This window comes from Calidris pugnax, unplaced genomic scaffold (assembly GCF_001431845.1).
Source record: "Calidris pugnax isolate Ruff unplaced genomic scaffold, ASM143184v1 scaffold141, whole genome shotgun sequence".
NCBI classification, from domain to species: Eukaryota; Metazoa; Chordata; class Aves; order Charadriiformes; family Scolopacidae; genus Calidris; species Calidris pugnax.
The window spans coordinates 368,137-386,347 of NW_015090902.1; the positions used below are offsets into that span (position 1 = coordinate 368,137).

Below are 18,211 nucleotides of genomic sequence, written 5' to 3' on the forward strand. Positions count from 1 at the left end.
TTCAGTGGGACAGTATTTATTTGGGAAGGGAGGATTTCTTTAAAAGTAAGTTTACAGACAATATACCCAGGTCTTCAGGCTTTTTCCCTGGGCAAAAGCAGTACTCTTTACAATATTCTTTACCTCCTATTAGTAAGAAACACATTCAATAATGCCCTTATGCAAAGTTCTTACGTTTCTTACATACAAATACCGACTGACCAGCAAAACTGCAAGGTTAAACAGACACTAAAGGACATTTGTTCTGTGAAGAGTCAGGAACAGTTTTATTTTTCAGCGATCACAATTTGACACTACCTGTGCCGTACTGTTATAGCGGTCCTGTGTTTTCTTAGGAGTTGCATCATAACTGAAAAACACTACATACATATACAAATTTGATATATTCTGCTCTATTGGAAATAAAATACAAAGGCAAAGTAATTATCTCCGCCCTCCCCCCCAAAAAAGGCATAAACAAAGTCATTAACATATAAACACTTATACACATCTTTACAGCATTCCCCTGGAGATGGCTTTCACATGTATGGATGTACACAGGCCTACAGAGATTGACACAGCTGGTTCTGATACAGAGTTTGACCCTACTCAATAAAGACAACGACTATCACCCAGACTGGCACTGCTGTCAGGCCACATATTGACATCATCCTGAATATTTCCACACAGGCAATACAGCTGAATCCCTTCAGAACAATGTGAGCACTGAGCAGCATGGAGCAAAAAGGTTTTGAGGGCTTGAAGAAAGAAAGGAGAATTTCGAAATAAATAAAAAGGAAAAACAATGCTTTTCCCCCGTACAGCTATGTCTGCAGCCAGGCCATTAGTCTCATTAAAACCTAGGCAGAGAGTAATATTTGTGCACACTCAGTATGCCAACACTGCTCCTCTGGGATGCTGCGCTCATTTGCAGTGGGGGAAGGAAGCTGGTGAATCAAATTCCAGTGCAAATCTCTCTCATTACGACACCACAAGAGCTCAGATCTTTGTATTCAAGAACACACATGAAGAGAGAGTATACAACAAAGAGTATATGTGTGATTTCTTTCTCCTTTCCCTCCTATTCTCCTCCTGCGTAAAAGAGAGCATCACCACTGATACTGAAAGGTGTGATATTTTTGCAGAGCTGTCCCTGTGGTAAGAAAAAGTGAAGTTCTTGACCTCTAACTAATCCACGTGTAACACGTCTTAAAAAAAAAAAAGCTATTACAGGAAGAAGTGATTACACAGTCCTATCTTGACTAGTCAGTGTTCTCAATGAAGCAAATTTACATGTTCTCTACAAATACCTTCATGGTCTCTAGACTAACTAAGCAACCTGCCTTGAGAACAAAAATTTTATTATCTTCCCTGAGATTTATCCGATTCTAAACACACTGACTACCTGAATTACCTGTCACTGGGATTTAGCTCTCCTTCAGGACAACTCTAGACCTGAGACAGTGCTGTGGAGAAAAAATTCTCACTGTGTTTATCCAAACACACAGATCTGTGCATCCACAGACGTACACAAGTACTGTAGCTGTTTTCATGCTAATTAGCATGATCCCTGTCTGATCTCTGCAGCACATATACCCCAAACAGGCTTTAGCTCTCCCTGGAGCTGCACTTACACATGTGAAAAACTCAGGGTATCTCATGCAGAGGAAATTGTGAATAGCCCTAAAAGCCACTCGTCTGGCTCCACTGTCCTGGAGCATCAGTTTGAACTATTCAAGCATCTTGCTTTACCGACATCAGCATGGACTTTCAGGCTAAAACCGAAGGCTCTTCTTAACATCTTTCCCTAAGTGTGCCCAGTTTCTCAAGATTTTATCTTCCAATGACTCACAGTTCACCTCTTTAGGTAAAAAAGCCCCTGCTATTGGAGCTATATACTGAGTAAACAGAACATCCCAGCGAGGACTGAGCGTGAACTGCCATGCACAGAAAGGCAGAGACTCAGGCTGAAAGAAGAGTGGAACAGAATCAGACTGATAGGTGATATCAAAACTGCTGTTGTGCCCATTTGCATTCTTTCCCTTTCTGCTGTTGTCACTTGGGTGGTCGGTCCAGTGAAAAAATTCAGTACCCAGCAATTATATTAAATTTCTTGTTCTTCGGCTCTCCTGAAGAGAATTCCAGCAGCCTCTCTAAAACACTGGGGAAACTTATGGGAGCAGAATATTTCAAGTGTACACAGGTGGCTTGCCTGCAACCTTATTTAAATAGCAGCTTCACTGTCCCAAACATGAGCATGTCAGTAATGACAAAGGTAATACAGAAATGCAAACACATTAAGAGGCAACACACCATGAGGAGGCAGAGAAGCATCAGAAAAGTGAATGAAAATCCACATTAATATTAGCCAATTAGTGAAATGCCATCTGTTCTTCCAAACTTCACTCAAAAGCAGAAAGTTTTCCAGTTTAATGGAGCAATTAATTCTTCAGGGTGTGGAAAAATGAGTGATTAATTGCAACTTTTTCCTTTCTATCTGGTCTTTTTTATTGGATGAATCATTATGCAATTATTTACCTTGACAGTGCCACTAGGGCAGCCTCCCCCATGGTGCTCTAGTATTTCTGTCCTGTAGCAGTGTGGGATGAAACTTGGCAGGATCTACTCACTGGACATCAAACATGCTTTTTTTTTTTTTTTTAATCCTTATGCCATCCTTCAGTGCAACTGTGTTAATCTCCTGTCACAATTAGTCTTGGGTTGGGACAGTCTCCCAAGAAGGAAATCAGAGTGAAATGGGGGTGAGTTCCAAGCCAGGCTGGGTGGAGTAGAATCATTACAAGATGATGTGTAATACAGCTTTCAGTAAAACATTCTCTTGCTTTGGGCTTTCTCAAAGCTTGGCCCAGACTTGCTGAAAAATCTGTAAGTATGGCCTTAATCTTTATTTTAGAGTGAGCTGAAACCCAGCAAAAATTGCTGAGTTTTGTTTCCAAGATGAAAGTACAATTAGCTTTTGCTTCCATGCGTGGTGGAAAACAGAAAGTATTATTAAACCACTTCTCCCCTTCTCTCTCCTTATATGCTTTTTGCCTTTATCCTAATGTCAAGACTTTCACAAACTTCAGCAATTTGGCTGAGCAATTGAGGTCGCACATTTTTCATACAGTTTTCAACAGGCTGTGGATCGTGCCAGCTAGGAGTACAGAGTACTTTTTAAAAACTGCTTGTGTAGAGTAAAAAAATAGATGTATGCAGGTTCTACAACCTTGATTGTCCACTTTCCCTTCTTGTAAGTTTCTTCATGAACAGAAGCCCTGTTAGCTAATTTGTGCCATCTCAGCGAGAACAGTGTTACCATTACATTCAATAGCAATATTGCCAATGAATTTGGACCATCATCTGAGTCCTTCACACCAAGACAGTACAGCACGCTAGGGCTAAATATATGTCTTTTATACATAAGTTTTCTGTAAATTTTTCTTTGATAAGACATTGTGCTGTGTATCAGGATTTGATAGATACGATGCACTAAATTGGTGCTTTTATGCCGGTTTTGCTGCAGAGAAAAAGAAAAGAGCTTTGCAATGGAAATGCAGTCATGTTCAGATGAAGGCAGTAGTTTAAATTCATGAGTTCCTATCTATGTGTTTAGGTGGCTGTCACTGTTGGCACAGCTGCGTGAAACCTCCAGATAACCCTAAATTGTTTCATACACAGCCTGAGGCAGTCCATGGCTTCAAGAACTGCCCCAAAGAACTTTAAAGCACTGAGGATTTCAGAGGCGAGCAGAGCCTGACCTCCTGCCTCAGGCTTCTCCCTCAGCTGCCTTCGGTGGGAACAGCTTCGCATGGTGCTGCCCCGTGACAGAGATTTCCAGACACAGCCATATAAAGCTATAGGTGAAGCAATAACATTCATTGTTTTAAGTCATATGGTATGCACATTTGACAGCTATGCTGTTATGAGGAAAAGCGAAAACTGATCCCTTTCATTGCGTTCATTCTGCCTTTAATATGTCCTAACGACAAGCTGGTGCTAGACGAAGCAGGGGTTCCCACTATACAGCCCTCACGCACTGACCTCTGCCAGCCTCCCCGGCTCTGAGGGACTGCTGGACAACACAGGGGACCAGGAGTTAAAGACCGAGAAAATTTCAGCAGCTGGGAGTGCCCACTTTGGAATCTGTCTGGAAATAAACACAGTAACTGGGTACGGGTATGTCTCGGCTGAGAGGACCAAGTATACTCTCCACTGGGTTAAAAACTGGCTGGAGGCCAGGCCCAGAGAGTGGTGGTGAACAGAGTCAAATCCAATTGGCGGCCGGTCACGAGTGGTGTCCCACAGGGCTCGGTACTGGGACCCGTTCTCTTTAACATCTTTATCAATGATCTGGACGAGGGGATGGAGTGCACCCTCAGTAAGTTCACAGATGACACCAAGCTGGGTGGCAGTGTTGACCTGCTGGAGGGTAGAGAGGCTCTGCAGAGGGATCTGGACAGGCTGGATGGATGGGCCGAGACCAACAGGATGAGTTTCAATAAGGCCAAGTGCCAGGTCCTGCCCTTGGGTCACACCAACCCCCTGCAGCGCTACAGGCCGGGGGCAGAGTGGCTGGAGCTGCCTGGCAGAAAAGGACCTGGGGGTGTTGGTCGACTGTTGGCTGAACATGAGCCAGCAGTGTGCCCAGGTGGCCAAGAAGGCCAATGGTATCCTGGCCTGTGTCAGGAACAGTGTGGTGAGTAGGGCCTGAGAGGTGATCATCCCCCTGTACTGGGCACTGGTGAGGCCTCAGCTCCAGTCCTGTGTCCAGCTTTGGGCCCCTCACCACAAAAAAGACATTGAGGTGCTGGAGCCGGTCCAGAGAAGGGCAACGAAGCTGGTGAGGGGTCTGGAGAGTAAGTCTTATGAGGAGAGGCTGAGGGAGCTGGGGATGTTCAGTCTGGAGAAGAGGAGGCTGAGGGGAGACCTTATCACACTCTATAACTACCTGAAGGGGGGGTGTAGAGAAGCGGGGGTCGGTCTCTTCTCCCGAGTCACAGGAGATAGGACAAGGGGAAATGGCCTCAAGTTGCGCCAGGGGAGGTTTAGATTGGATATTAGGAAAAATTTCTTCACGGAAAGGGTTATCCAGCATTGGAATGGGCTGCCCAGGGAAGTGGTTGAGGCACCATCCCTGGAGGTGTTCAAAAGACGGGTTGACATGGTCCTCAGGAATATGGTTTAGTGATTTTTTGATTGTTTATTTCTTATTTATTTTCTTGTCAAGGTTGGGTTGATGATTGGACTAGATGATCTTAAAGGTCCCTTCCAACCTAGACGATTCTATGATTCTAGGACGTCGAAGTGCTTCAGAATAAAGCAACATTACTCAGTTTGCAGGCAAAGACAGAGCCTCCATCCTGCCCTGAGGAATGGGTGCAGGGATGTAAACCAAGTTGTTCTTACAGGAAACAGGTACCAAATGGTAAGTGCAGCACATAGTGCCCAGGTGCAAGCTCCAGCCACGTCTCTAGTAAAACATTAAACTGAAAAGATTTACAAGCAAATCTCCCTCTGGTTTCTATAAGTGTAGCTCTTTTTCTTTAGTCTTGCCCTCAGTCTAGCAGCTTTCCTATATCCCTGGAACTACAGGAAAATAGTCCCCTTGTCATTCCTCTTAGGGCTTGTCCAGTCCCCACTCCAGATGCAAATTTCTTACGTCCCTCAGATTTCCATTTCTGCTTGCTTTAGGATGCATTCCCCCAAAACACATCACTTGTTGCACTAAGCTACACATAAAGCTGTGCAGCTTTGAGTCCCAGTGCTGGCTGCCAACTTGAAGCCCAGAAGCCTCCCTAAGCTCAGCATGCCCAGGAGAAGCTCTCCTAGAGGGACCTCACTCTGGGGGCATCTATAGAAACCACCCTATAAAAACCTTATTTTTTACCTAACCACAGACTCCTAAGTGAAAGGTACAGGCACTAAATAGCAGACGGGCATAATCCAAGCCACATAGTACATCCCACATGTAGGGGATGTACAACATCAACAATAAGGTAGCAACAGTACAGTGCTGGTACAGGGACATCTCAGATCTCTAAAGATTACATTCAGGAGGCTGTCCGTATGCCCTACTTCTCCCATAACACACTGGCAAAACCTTTCCCTTTGCTCCAACCTCATTTTGCAGCCTGCCTGCCTTCAGCTTTTTGTTCTCAAGCAATTGTGCTCATTAGGTGAGATGTTCACTTTTCTCAATTAATTTTACCAGGAGTATGCATGTACTGTGCTTTAATGTTACTGTATAGTTGAAAATGCAAAAGCATTTTCATCATGCGTGATTCCGGAATAGTAACATGAAATGAAAATCCCTATTATGGCAAGTGTCATCAGTGTTTCAGACTTCCCGACGATGACAAACAAACCCCAGAGCTGGGGAAACCTGGTCTTGCCAAGTTGTGCGCAGCAATTGAGAGTAAGGTAGGAAAGGACCTTTCCGTGCCTCTCAGCCCCACCAAAATCTCTGACTGGACCCAGGTGGAGAGGTATCTCCCTGCAACTCCCATGCCTGTGTGTGTGACTCAGACCCCTCAGCAGAGCAATTGCCTTCAGGAATTCAATGCTTGGGCCACCCCTGTGCAAACAAAATGATTCACTCATAAAATATTACCAGGCTTGATAGTGCTTTCCGTGGAACAGGAAGCCAATCTTCAGGGTGTTATTTGCTATCATTTAGCAGATGGGTGGTGTTTCTATAACAATAGGACGGAAAAAAGGGTAGCAATAATGGGAAAATAGCTGGGTCCCTTTACTGGCTTGTTAACCATTTTAATTTTAAAATTAATTTCCACTTAAAGCCATCTCAAAGGGCATTAACAGTGTTCATCTATTACATACTGCCAGTAACATTTACGATCTGATTGTGGAAAAGCCCTGAAGGATGATCAATATAAATTGCAAAAGGAGCCAATTCTGCTCAGTTACTGTTAGGAAGATTCAAACTCTCCCAAAGTTCATAAGTATTTCTGTTCAGAGTTCTATCAGAAACAGTTTCTAAACATATAGGAATTTAGACAGGGCCTTTTCCATTAGTTATGAGTACTGACAAGTACCAGGTCCCAAGACATATATTATTCTAGCTATTGGTTTACCCTGTTTTAAAGTTTCACAGCTGGACTGACAACTAATCAAAATTTCATATGACGTGTTGTTAACAAGAAATACTGTAATGTGTAATCTGAGTGGGAATAAATTTTTTTACTTGCCATAAAAATGTTACCTTCCTGTACCCTTTACTTGTGCTCTGAATAGCAGCAGAAGAGCTGTCCCAGCGTCAAGGTTGCTTCCAAAGTGCAAATTGGCTTCAACGTGCAGACACCTTTGCCTGCCTGCTTATTCTACATACTGGGGCATTTCCACAGACAGCAGCTTTAAGATGATATTGAGAGAGTATGGAGAGGGTTCTGAGCGTATACATCACTCAAAGCATCAAAGGGTACCCCAGAGGGTGGGTAGAGCAGTATCACTTTGTAAACCATTAAATTGCTTTGACGTGGTTGGATGTCTCACTTGTATATGGCATTTCGATCAGGCCAAGATGACTATTTGATCAAGTAAAGATCTAGGAGAGTAGTTTTGAGCTTCATCACTGACCAAACTTGACATGGCATCCCAGATTCAAATCAGGAGTAGCAACAACCGCTGACAAAAGTAAGAGCTACATCAGTGCAAACCAACTTAACATTGAATGAAACAAAAAAAACCCCGAGTTGACTACATATGTTTTTACTGTGTCATTCACTGCAGAGCTAAATTCTACTCTTTTGAAATCTTGGTATTTATGGAATCAGTACTTATCAAGAGATTGGGCAGTAGCTGTGCAGATGTCTCAGTACGCTTTCCTCTCAAGTACTGGTTTACCTCAGTAAACCTAGAAAGTTCTTACATCTCTCAGAGCACTGAGCTATTCTAGAATTGCTTGTGTTACAATTTGCTATAAATTTCAAGTTTTGTGTCTAAATTCAGGGTTTTGTGTCTAAATTCAGTTTATTGTATGACACTAGAGGCCACAGAAGAGCACCTTGTACAACAGTATGATACTGACATTTTAATAATAGCTCTTTCAGTGGTGATGCAACATAAATTGTGACCTAAGTTTAATTTAAGAGACATTATTTCAGTGGCAAGGACATCTGTTATATACCACCACCATGAAAACTTCTTGAAAGAAAAGCTTTTACTCCTTTGCTGATGACATTAGAAGTCAAGTGCTTAATTTTATAGAAAGAATGAAGCTTAGTCTATTAAAGACACTGGAGGTGTCACTGGAAATTCTTTGTTTGCTGGAAGATCATGGCAGCTTTTTTTCCCCACCGATTTAACCTGCCAAGGTTATTTCTTTCATAGATAATTTTATGACTGATAATTCCTGCTGGCATCTGGCCTTCGGATTAATTGAAGCTAAAAGGGGTAGAAAGTAGCTAATTTCTTCTGATATTGATCATTGCAATATCCATATTTTAATTAATAAATAAGCAAAATAGTCCTCAAGCCTGTCAAGCTTTGTAGCAGTGTTGAGAGGAAGGGATGCAAGCCAGTAGACTTTTTTTTTCAGACAGAAGCAGCTACAGGAGTGTTAGGAGTGAAGACTCTGTTAGGAGTGAAGACAAGACTCTGAGAGTCTTGTCTGCAGTAATGACCCTGCTGGTCAACACCGGGAACTGTGCCTGGACTACAACAAACAGTATCTTTTCCATCTTTATCCATTGGAAATGGGCTTTTAGGAACAGTGGCACATGCCTGTTCCCAGCTTAAACTGTGAACGGAAGGGAAGCAGTTCAGGAGTTAGTCTAGTCTAGACTTCATTGAGGAGAAAGCACATTTTCTTCTTTGTTTTTCTTTAATTAAACCAATTATTAAAATAATACATTTTTAATTGTGGTAATGGGAACAGGAATATGCTGTTTCACTGCAGGTAATTTTTGTATTACTCTGAATGAATCAATTTTGTGGAATTTACTAGTAAAAAATTAATTTCAAGGAAGTGATAATCATACATAGATACAACTTATCCAAGTTAGAACGGGAAATAATTATTCTGCAACAAGATCAGAACTCTATTTACATTTCTTTGGAATTTTTAAGTGGCACGACCATGAGCTGTCTGAGCCAATTCTGTGTGCAAGAGCACATAGTATTTCTGAAGTGATTTGTTACTGGTGTATGTATTGTAAAGAGCTTAATGCTAACAACGTTAACTCCATTTATTTCAGGCACTGTTGAATCAACCATAAGTAATATAACAAAATAGTGGTGAGATGTAAATAACAGAGGAGGGAACTTCCTGCTCCATGTGACACCAAGGTTTTCAGTAGTCCTGGATACAGCTTGCTGTTAGTATAAAGGAGTGTTTGTACCAGGTGAGATCTGAGAGTGTTGCGATGGCTGCGGCGTGTTTGACTCGAGAAGCCCTAATAAGCCATAATAGGAAGAAAGGTAACTTACAGAGAAGACATTTTTATTTCTCTAGAAAGACTCAATATGCAACAATGGAAAGAATAGATACATAAAGCAGAATATGGTACAATACAATTATAGTAGAAGACTATGGCTACCCTGAAGTAGCTAAAATCAGCTTCTCAATATCACACTCATTTTGTCCACGTAGAATCCTAAAATAACCATTTTCTCCCCAGGATTTTCCCCATGAATTTGCAGCAAGCTAAAAAAAAAAAAAAAAAAAAAAAAAAGAAAAAAAAAAAATAAATTGTGGTTACTATCACTGGGAACTTTATCAGGTTAAAACTGAAATCAACGGAAACCAAGCACTCATCTAGATGTCAGAGGAAGTCGAGGATCTCTACCAGAATCTGTAGAGAAAAACGGTCAAAAAATAATTGTGTGTGCTCTTCTGAAAAACATTTGCAGGTGGCTACTAAACAAAAGCACAACAAGAAAGAAAACTGACACATTTTTACACAAAAAAAAAAAAAAAAAAAAAAAAAAAGAGGAAAAAATGATCAAATTTCATTTTAAAGTAGTACTTAAAAATGCAAGGACTAAAATGCAAAATTAATCTTTTGTATTAGTTTCCTTTTTAAGAAACCAAGTTTCTCAGATTTGGTGCATTGATGATCAGAATGTATCTTTTCCTGATTTCTAATCATTTGTTCCTTTTTGTTTTGATCAAAATTTCTGTTCCAAATCAAGGTCAATAAAAATGGAATACCATTTCGACAAGGCAGTTTGATAAATTGAAGTTGAAATCGTTAGAGAATTCAACTATTGGCTGGAGAAAGTGGTCATCGAATCAACAAAATTCCAATTACAACTAATCTGTTAAAGAAATATCCAATACACAAAAAAGCTGACTTTTAATAAATTAGTTTTCATCCAGGTATCTATTGATATATTGAGCAATTTAGTTTTTATTTAAGCCAGCAGAAGTTTTGCCCCAGATGTCAGTGACACTATCTACCACAAGCCCTGCCATCAGCTATGTAAACTCCAAATTACCTTCTGCTGAACAAAGGAATAATGAGATGAGCTGTTAATCATAATCAAAGTGATAAATCTGACTTGTTCTAAATGACTGAAAGTCAATGCTTAATTTTTTTTTCTGGTAGCTTGATAGCATTTGCCAACACTGTTTAAATAGATAGCTTATGTTTTAGCAAACAATATTGATTAATTTTATTGAGTCTTATTTGCAGACACCAAAAAGAACTGAGTTTTCATGGGAAGACTCATGCGAAATTTGAATAACGTTTGAGAATTTGAATAAGATTTGAGACAGAAAAGACAGCATAGGAAAAGCACAGATATAGGTGGGAGATCAGATGAAACAGGTTTTGAAATTGAGGTAGGTGATGCTATAATTCAAGAGTCAGCATGATAAGAGTTGCCAGAAAGGGAATAGAATTATGCAGGAGGTGAAGGAAAAAAATAGACGTAGAGAAAGTGAATGAGAGGAAAAGAGTTGTTTTTAGATAATCTGTGTTGTAGAGATTTTTTCTTCTGCCTCAAAATCCAGTGTTAAGGATTCACTTACCCAGAACTTCTGTTTCTGTCCATTTTTGTCAGCTAGTGCTCCCCACCTGTTACAAGAGATGGTACTGGTGAGACTTTTGGTGCTTATGTTTACATTTTGTAGCTTTAATCAAGCAACCAGAAAAAAGCTTGTCTTAGTTAGTTGTCCTAATACCAGTATCAGAACAAAGCATGACTAATAGACGCCTCCATGTTTAAACAACTCTAATGATGATGAAAATGAAGATTTGCTAGTCACCAGCCAATTTACCATTAGGGACTAGAAAAACTTAATGCAAATGTAGTTTCAGCTTGTCATTGCAAAAATCTGTTTTCATTGAAGGAATATTTCCTCTGGAGAGCTTGCCAGCTGAACTGAACTGAACTGTGTAGGAGTATTGATATTTATGTGAACACATTTCTTCAATTCAGCTGAAGATCCCTAGGAACATTTTTGTTAAATATCTCATCCAACACCTTTACAAAAATAGCTCATGAGTTGGGACTGAAAATGTTCCCAGCTTTTCAGCTCAAATTAAATTGCTGACAACCTAATCTGTTTTACTGCACAGTGTGTGGGATGACCTGTAAGCTTACTTGATGTTTCTCTGACATCTTTGAGGACATGCTAAATGTTGTGGCAATATCCATGAAATCACACAGGAGATTGTCCCCACCTGACAGGTGATAAGACTTTCAAAACTGTGTAGTTGTAGCTGAGCTGCACAGTGCTTTGAGTTGTTAAGCAGAAGAAATCTGGTTGTGGTTCAATGAGCAAAAGCCGCACAGCACACCATAGATAGCCAGGTATATATTGTATGTCTACTGATTACTTAAAGAGCTCTGTTGTGTTTTGCATTTATGCAATGAGTGCTTGTCTAATTACTATTCACAGGTCATGATGCTTGGGTCATTTGTGCCCTATAAAAGGGCACAAATAACCAGAAAACCAAAGATGTAACCTTTTACAGGTTCTTCCACAGGATAAAGTTAATTCTAGAATATACAGAACCTCATTGGCAGGGTGTTTAGCAGTGTATATCCCACCAATGCCATGTGTTTGAGCTGTTTTTGCAGTGCTCCAGTCACTTTGAAAGGCAAACAGCAACAATATGATAAGAAATCCCACACCGTGAATGGGGAAATAAGAAGTTTTGCATCATCTTTGTAAAAAGGTTTGAATAGCCACAGTGGCATCAGCCCTCCTTGGTTAACAGTGAACCCTAATGTATATGGAATACCTGCACTTCCAGCCAAAGGAAACAAAATCGAGACAAGTCAGCGACTAGCAGAGAGGTGAAGTCTGGATTACAGTTGCAAGCACAAATTGTAGCTTCTGATCATTAAATGCAAGAAGTCATAGAAATAATGTTGGTCATAATCACCAATGAATGTCGTTGTGTTTTAAAAAAGCCTCATGTTGCTTTTTCTTTGAATTACCATGTGAAAGTTCGGGGATTATTAACAATCTTTGCCATTTCTTTGTCAAATATATTTCCAATACAGTCATAAATTAAAAAAAAAAAAAAAAAAAAGATGTAATAGGGTATCTGATTTCATATAAGGTTCAGATTTACTTCTTTCCTCATTATCATTTTACTAAAAAAAAAATTACATCAGCTGCAGTGTGAAAGTCCAGTATTTATATCAGCCTTAAAGAGAGGAAAATTGCCTTGATTTTATATTAATGTATTCCTGCATTCAGTACTACACACTATCTCTCCCACTTGTTTCAGCAGGATGATGACCAGTTCCTGCAGACTCACATTTCTGTGATTACATATTTTTCTAACATCTGTTATTTAAACAAAAAAAAGTCAACTTCTAGTATCATACACTAGTAGGAAAATCAAAAAATAAAAAAAAAAAAAAAAAAAGATGTAATAGGGTATCTGATTTCATATAAGGTTCAGATTTACTTCTTTCCTCATTATCATTTTACTAAAAAAAAAATTACATCAGCTGCAGTGTGAAAGTCCAGTATTTATATCAGCCTTAAAGAGAGGAAAATTGCCTTGATTTTATATTAATGTATTCCTGCATTCAGTACTACACACTATCTCTCCCACTTGTTTCAGCAGGATGATGACCAGTTCCTGCAGACTCACATTTCTGTGATTACATATTTTTCTAACATCTGTTATTTAAACAAAAAAAAGTCAACTTCTAGTATCATACACTAGTAGGAATCTATTGATTTTCAGAAATGCTTCCAAATGGAAGAAAACTTAGAAACCAAAATGGAAAAGGATCCTTTTTTATCCTTGACTATAACATAGCCATGAATTTAATTTCCTAGGTTTTGTTCCAGCATAGTCAGCTACAAACAGGCGTACTTGACATATTTGCATTTTATCTTACAGTTTAGAAAGAAGAGCTGCTTACTCAATAATTCATGCCCATGGGTATTCATCCATATAAATAAATTGAAATACATTAAACTAAAGTATACAACAGCGCAGCCAGCAGATCAAGAAAAATGACTAATCCCCTTTATTTAGGACCTGCCATTCGAGATCTGGAACACTGTGCCAAGTTTTGGACTTCCCCATAGAGGTAAGACATTGACAGGCTGGAACAAGACCAGCAGGAGCCCACTGAGATGTTTGGGATCTGTAGCACATGATGTGCAAGGAGAGGCTGAGGGAGGTGGCTTCTTCAGCCCTCAGGAGAGGTGGCTCAGGGGGGATGCTTTACAAAGGGCAAGTATAGAGAAGATAGAACAGACTCTCCTGATACATCCACAGCCAATGGTCAGAAGATGACAGCCACTTTTTTAAACAAGGGAATTTGCAACTGGACACAAGGCCAAAAAGTATTTTACAAGAGTGGTTAGGCACCACTGAAGTGAGAGGTTGTGGAAGATCTGTCCTCAGAGGTACACAAAACTCAACCTGGGAAGACCCATCAACCTTAACTGTGAAGGTGGCTCTTCTTCAAACTAGGGGATTAGACTAGATACCCTTCAGAGATCCCTGCTAGTCTAATGTATTCAATGACCTAAGCAATTTGATCTAAAATGGCACTGCCAACTTAGGGTGCAGAGAGTTGGATCAAACAACTTCTAGCCTCAGTAACTCTACAGTTCTATGAATTATCAAAGGCTGTATTCAGCATATCGATTTTGTGTAACAGTTAAATAACTAAGTATATTAATAGATTGTGATAAGGCAAGTGATTTTGCCAGTTCTTTTTATAGCTGCAGTCTAAAGAGCAGATAATAAGGTTGATTTACTGTTTACTGATCAAAACCAGTCTTGGGGTTAGCAAATGCATCAGGAGCAGGACTTAGCAGGAACTGTGGAGTGGAGCGTCATCTCCACAGATGCTGGCAGCAGCTGTGGCATGAGGTCTTAGGCCTGTTTACCAAATCTTTCCTGTAACTTGACAGTTTGTTCAGGCTTGTTGCAAAGGCTGGCTGGGATTAACCTATTCTCATTTCTTGCAGGCTAACGCGCTTCTCAATCTTAAAAAGCACTCAGCTGTAATGGAAACAGCTGCTGCTTTGTGAACCACGGTCTATATATATTGTTCAGTGATGCCGTGTTTGTAGCCACATGCCAGTTTGATTTGACATCTTGCCTCTGGGAATTAATGCCAGCTCCATCAAGAGCATTTCTGGGGATTTCTTGGCTCATTCATACTAATATAACTTCTAAAGAGGAAGCAATTCTTTCAAAAAACTCCTAGGTGGAAAGTGTTTCTGCAGTAGTATCTTCAGGAAAGGAGGACATATTTTCTAAAATTGATTTCTCAATTTTCTGAAGTAGATTTCTCAGCATAACTATTGCATTTGATATTTGCAATTTCTCTTTTTCCCTGTTCCTGCCTGTAAAGTTATACTTCAGTAGCTTTCATGATTTCAGCCTTACTGATGGATTAAATTCATTCTGCATTGTATCCCTTAGTTGCACCTATCAAATATATTATGGCATCCAAGCACAGCTTCCACTTTAAGCTTAATTTAAGTTTAGATTCCTCAGAGAAAACAAATCTCTAAGCATCCTTTCTGTTGCCAAGGCAAGCATCTGAGGGTGAGTTTTCTGAGTTATAAAGAAATGTATGATATAAATGAATAATATTAAATTCAGATTGAATTTTAACTACTGTTTTACTTCCTGCTGCAAGTACTACTCCTTGAAATATGAACAAAGATTCAATGTGAGAAATTTGTTTAAATGATCAGGTAATTTGTAAATAAATTCGGAAGGAATGTTAATCTTCTAAAACTCTAAAATATCCACTAGGCCACTGGCATCTAGATAAACTGGATGGCATCTTATATCAACAATTTAGTAGACAGTTTTGTTTCAATAGAGGTCATGTCCTGTATGTTTTCCTACATAGACAGGACTCTGTACAAATATCTTTTCTTGAATCTGGATAATCTTTGAGATTTGACTTCTTTGTGTATTTGATATTTTAAAATAGACACTATAAATGGAAGACACTATGGCAGTAAAATAGCCTGGTATATTGATAGCAACTGTGGAAAGTGATAACCCATACTGCCCACTTCTGTCCTAAAAGAGTGAAAGATTTGTACAGGTTATGAAAGGCACCAGTAGTACAGAGATATTCTTAATCAATACAAATTTTGGCTTTGGGTATATTTTGGAAAATAGAATACATAATAGCTCCTTTAAAATATTTTCAAAAATGTAGTTAATACAGTGCACTACTACTTTATTCGTCTCTTCTGAGATTTAAACAGTACATTGATGTTATTATCCTTAATGTAAATGTTAATATCAGAACTGGAATTAAAATTTGTCTTTTTCCTGGCAGTAAAACACTGTAGAATTTAGTTCAAGATTAAGACATCTAAATGTATGTGTCCCACAGTAGCAAGCAGAGGATATTGGGATCCATTCACTTGCCTAAATGGAGGTGTCTAGGGCTATTTGAGATGCCTTAGGGTACCTGAGACACGCACATGTTTCTGGCAGATGTGACAGAGGACCTATGAGACATCCACATCCTTTTGGAGACACAGCCAGGTGGGAAGCTCTTTCCACTTCTGGCAGCACCAAATATTTGTGTGTGGGCAACCAATGTACCCACGAGCAGTTGCAGCTGAGCTGCTTTCCAGTCTCCACTGATTTTGTTGACTAGATCACCGTCTCTGTGATGAGAATTTGGATACCTAGCACATCACACCTGCCTGAATCTCAAATGGGCCCTGACACAATTAACTGCCTACTGAAGCATGAGATGACCAAAGGAGAAGGCTGGAAATTATTAGGAAACATACAGTGAATAAAGTGTTAGAATGGGAATCAGCTTACAATTTTATTGGCTTCCAGAACTACACAACTGTAGGACATGATTTCAGAATAAATGAGGAGGAGAATTAAGACATTACAGGCTGAAGGCCTGGGACTCTGTCCATCTTAAATCATCAGGGATAAAATCAAAGAATTTAGAGAAGTGGGTAGAATTATCATAATTAACAACATGGAAATTACAGTTCTGATATATATAAGTTTTTCACAATACAACACAAAACCACAAATGCTACAGTTTGGTTGAACAATATTAAGCTGGGAATGTGCTGTGCTAAAAAGGTTGTTAAACTAATCTGGGCTGCATTTTATGTTCCCTCATGGCTTGGAGCAAGAGTTGTTTTAGGGACCAACAGATTGGAAGGGAAAATGACACTTTAGTTAATTATTCTTGTAAAACACCTGTGCCTTGGAGTCTTAATCATGGAACAGAATTCCTTTGTGCTGGGCATCGTAAGTGAAAATTATTCAGTGGAAGAGCAAATCCTGTTGCCGTTTTCTGCTATCAGAAATTAATCTTTAAAGAAAAGAAATGGGATTCTGTTCATGAGTTTGAGAGACACCAGTGTTTTGACTGTAAGTTAAAATCAATGGGAATTAATAAATGTCACAACTTCATAAAAAAATATGACATTTTCAGAGTTGTTGCTGATATAATTTCTTTAATACAATCAATATTGTATCTCCTCCTACAGTTCTTTTTCTTTCTCTGACAGCTCTTGTTCCTGAGATCCTGTAGTTCATATAGCCAATGTAGTCATTACCAATTTTTCTTTAAGCAGATCAATTAAAACTACTTATTTCTAACCAATGACATCCCAACCTGGCTGAAGGTAATCAGAGATTCCAGTGTCTCCAGGGAAGCCAAGGTTTTGTAAGCTGGTTGATGTGATAGTGAGCAGCAAATGAGACACCGAGTCTGCTTTATGTATGTCAACAACATTAGAAAGAAAACCTAAGAAGCTGGAATTAAAAGTAGGCAAGATCATGCACATTTTATGTTAAGAAGTATGCAGCATATGACTGGAGCACCACACTAAATCTGGTAAGTCTCTAGGAATAAAAAGAGCAACACTAACAGGTATTTAAGACCAAGAAAGAGAAAATTAAGTTTCATATATAAGTCTATACATAGGAGAACACAGAAAGAGAAAATTAACTTTCATATATAAGTCTATACATAGGAGAACAGGGGGAAGAAGTCCAGGAAAGAAAACGTGAAGAAAAATATCACAATCATGAAGCAATTTAACTCCAGGTGGAATTAGCTCCCAAGTGGATATGACGGAGACTTAGAAGTGAGTTGACACATTCTTGGACAACTTCCATTAGAGACCAATATTACATTTTCTGGAAGATGATCAAAATAGTCTAATAGTGCCTTTTTGTCTCTTGATTTTGTGATTATTCCAGCTTGATATTTACTCCAAATGAATGGCATTTCAAAAGAAAACAGATGCTGGACCTCATTACTTACAGAGACAGGGAATCTATAAGGGTTATTTTTACAAAGCTTTACTAATGTCCCCACATTTGGTATTTTTTGGAAAAGCTTTCAACCTTGCCTCCTCCAAAATTTCCATTTTTATTAAAGAGAAAACCAAGATATTTTAAGGCCTGTCTATTAATTACTGAAAATTGCTTTAAAAACAGGGTTTTTTTCTGTCTGAAAAAATATTCTGTAAGAATGCACCACTTAGCTTTTCTGAAAGAAACCATCGTGATCTTCAGTCAAAAATAACCTTGAATAAAACCAATTAATTTCACCAAACTGCATTCAGTCCCCTTCAGGAGAAGAAGTAAGCAAGGTATTTTCATTTACTCGAGGGAAACCATCTCCAACTGACTCTGTAAAGAGAATTCTGGCTCTATTTCAGATGAAACGATAAGTATTTGTGTGCTTCCATAAAAGGATTTTCATAATTTTGTGTCCAGTTTTATGTAATAAAGGCACCTTAGCTGTCCTTTTCAGTAAT

The 18,211-nt window shown here is 39.2% G+C and overlaps 1 protein-coding gene across 2 annotated transcripts in view; it reads right to left on the reverse strand.

Moving 5' to 3' along the window:
- Positions 1–9,418: 9,418 nt before the first annotated feature.
- Positions 9,419–18,211, reverse strand: part of TINAG (tubulointerstitial nephritis antigen) — a 55,442-nt gene continuing 46,649 nt past the window's right edge. For both annotated transcript variants that reach the window (XM_014948942.1, XM_014948941.1), the window contains 2 exons: positions 10,973–11,018; positions 9,419–9,643 (listed from right to left, as the gene is read on the reverse strand). In XM_014948942.1, the coding sequence (XP_014804428.1) occupies positions 9,533–9,643; positions 10,973–11,018 (157 nt within the window). In that variant the 3' untranslated portion in view covers positions 9,419–9,532. The remainder of the gene's footprint in view (positions 9,644–10,972; positions 11,019–18,211) is intronic.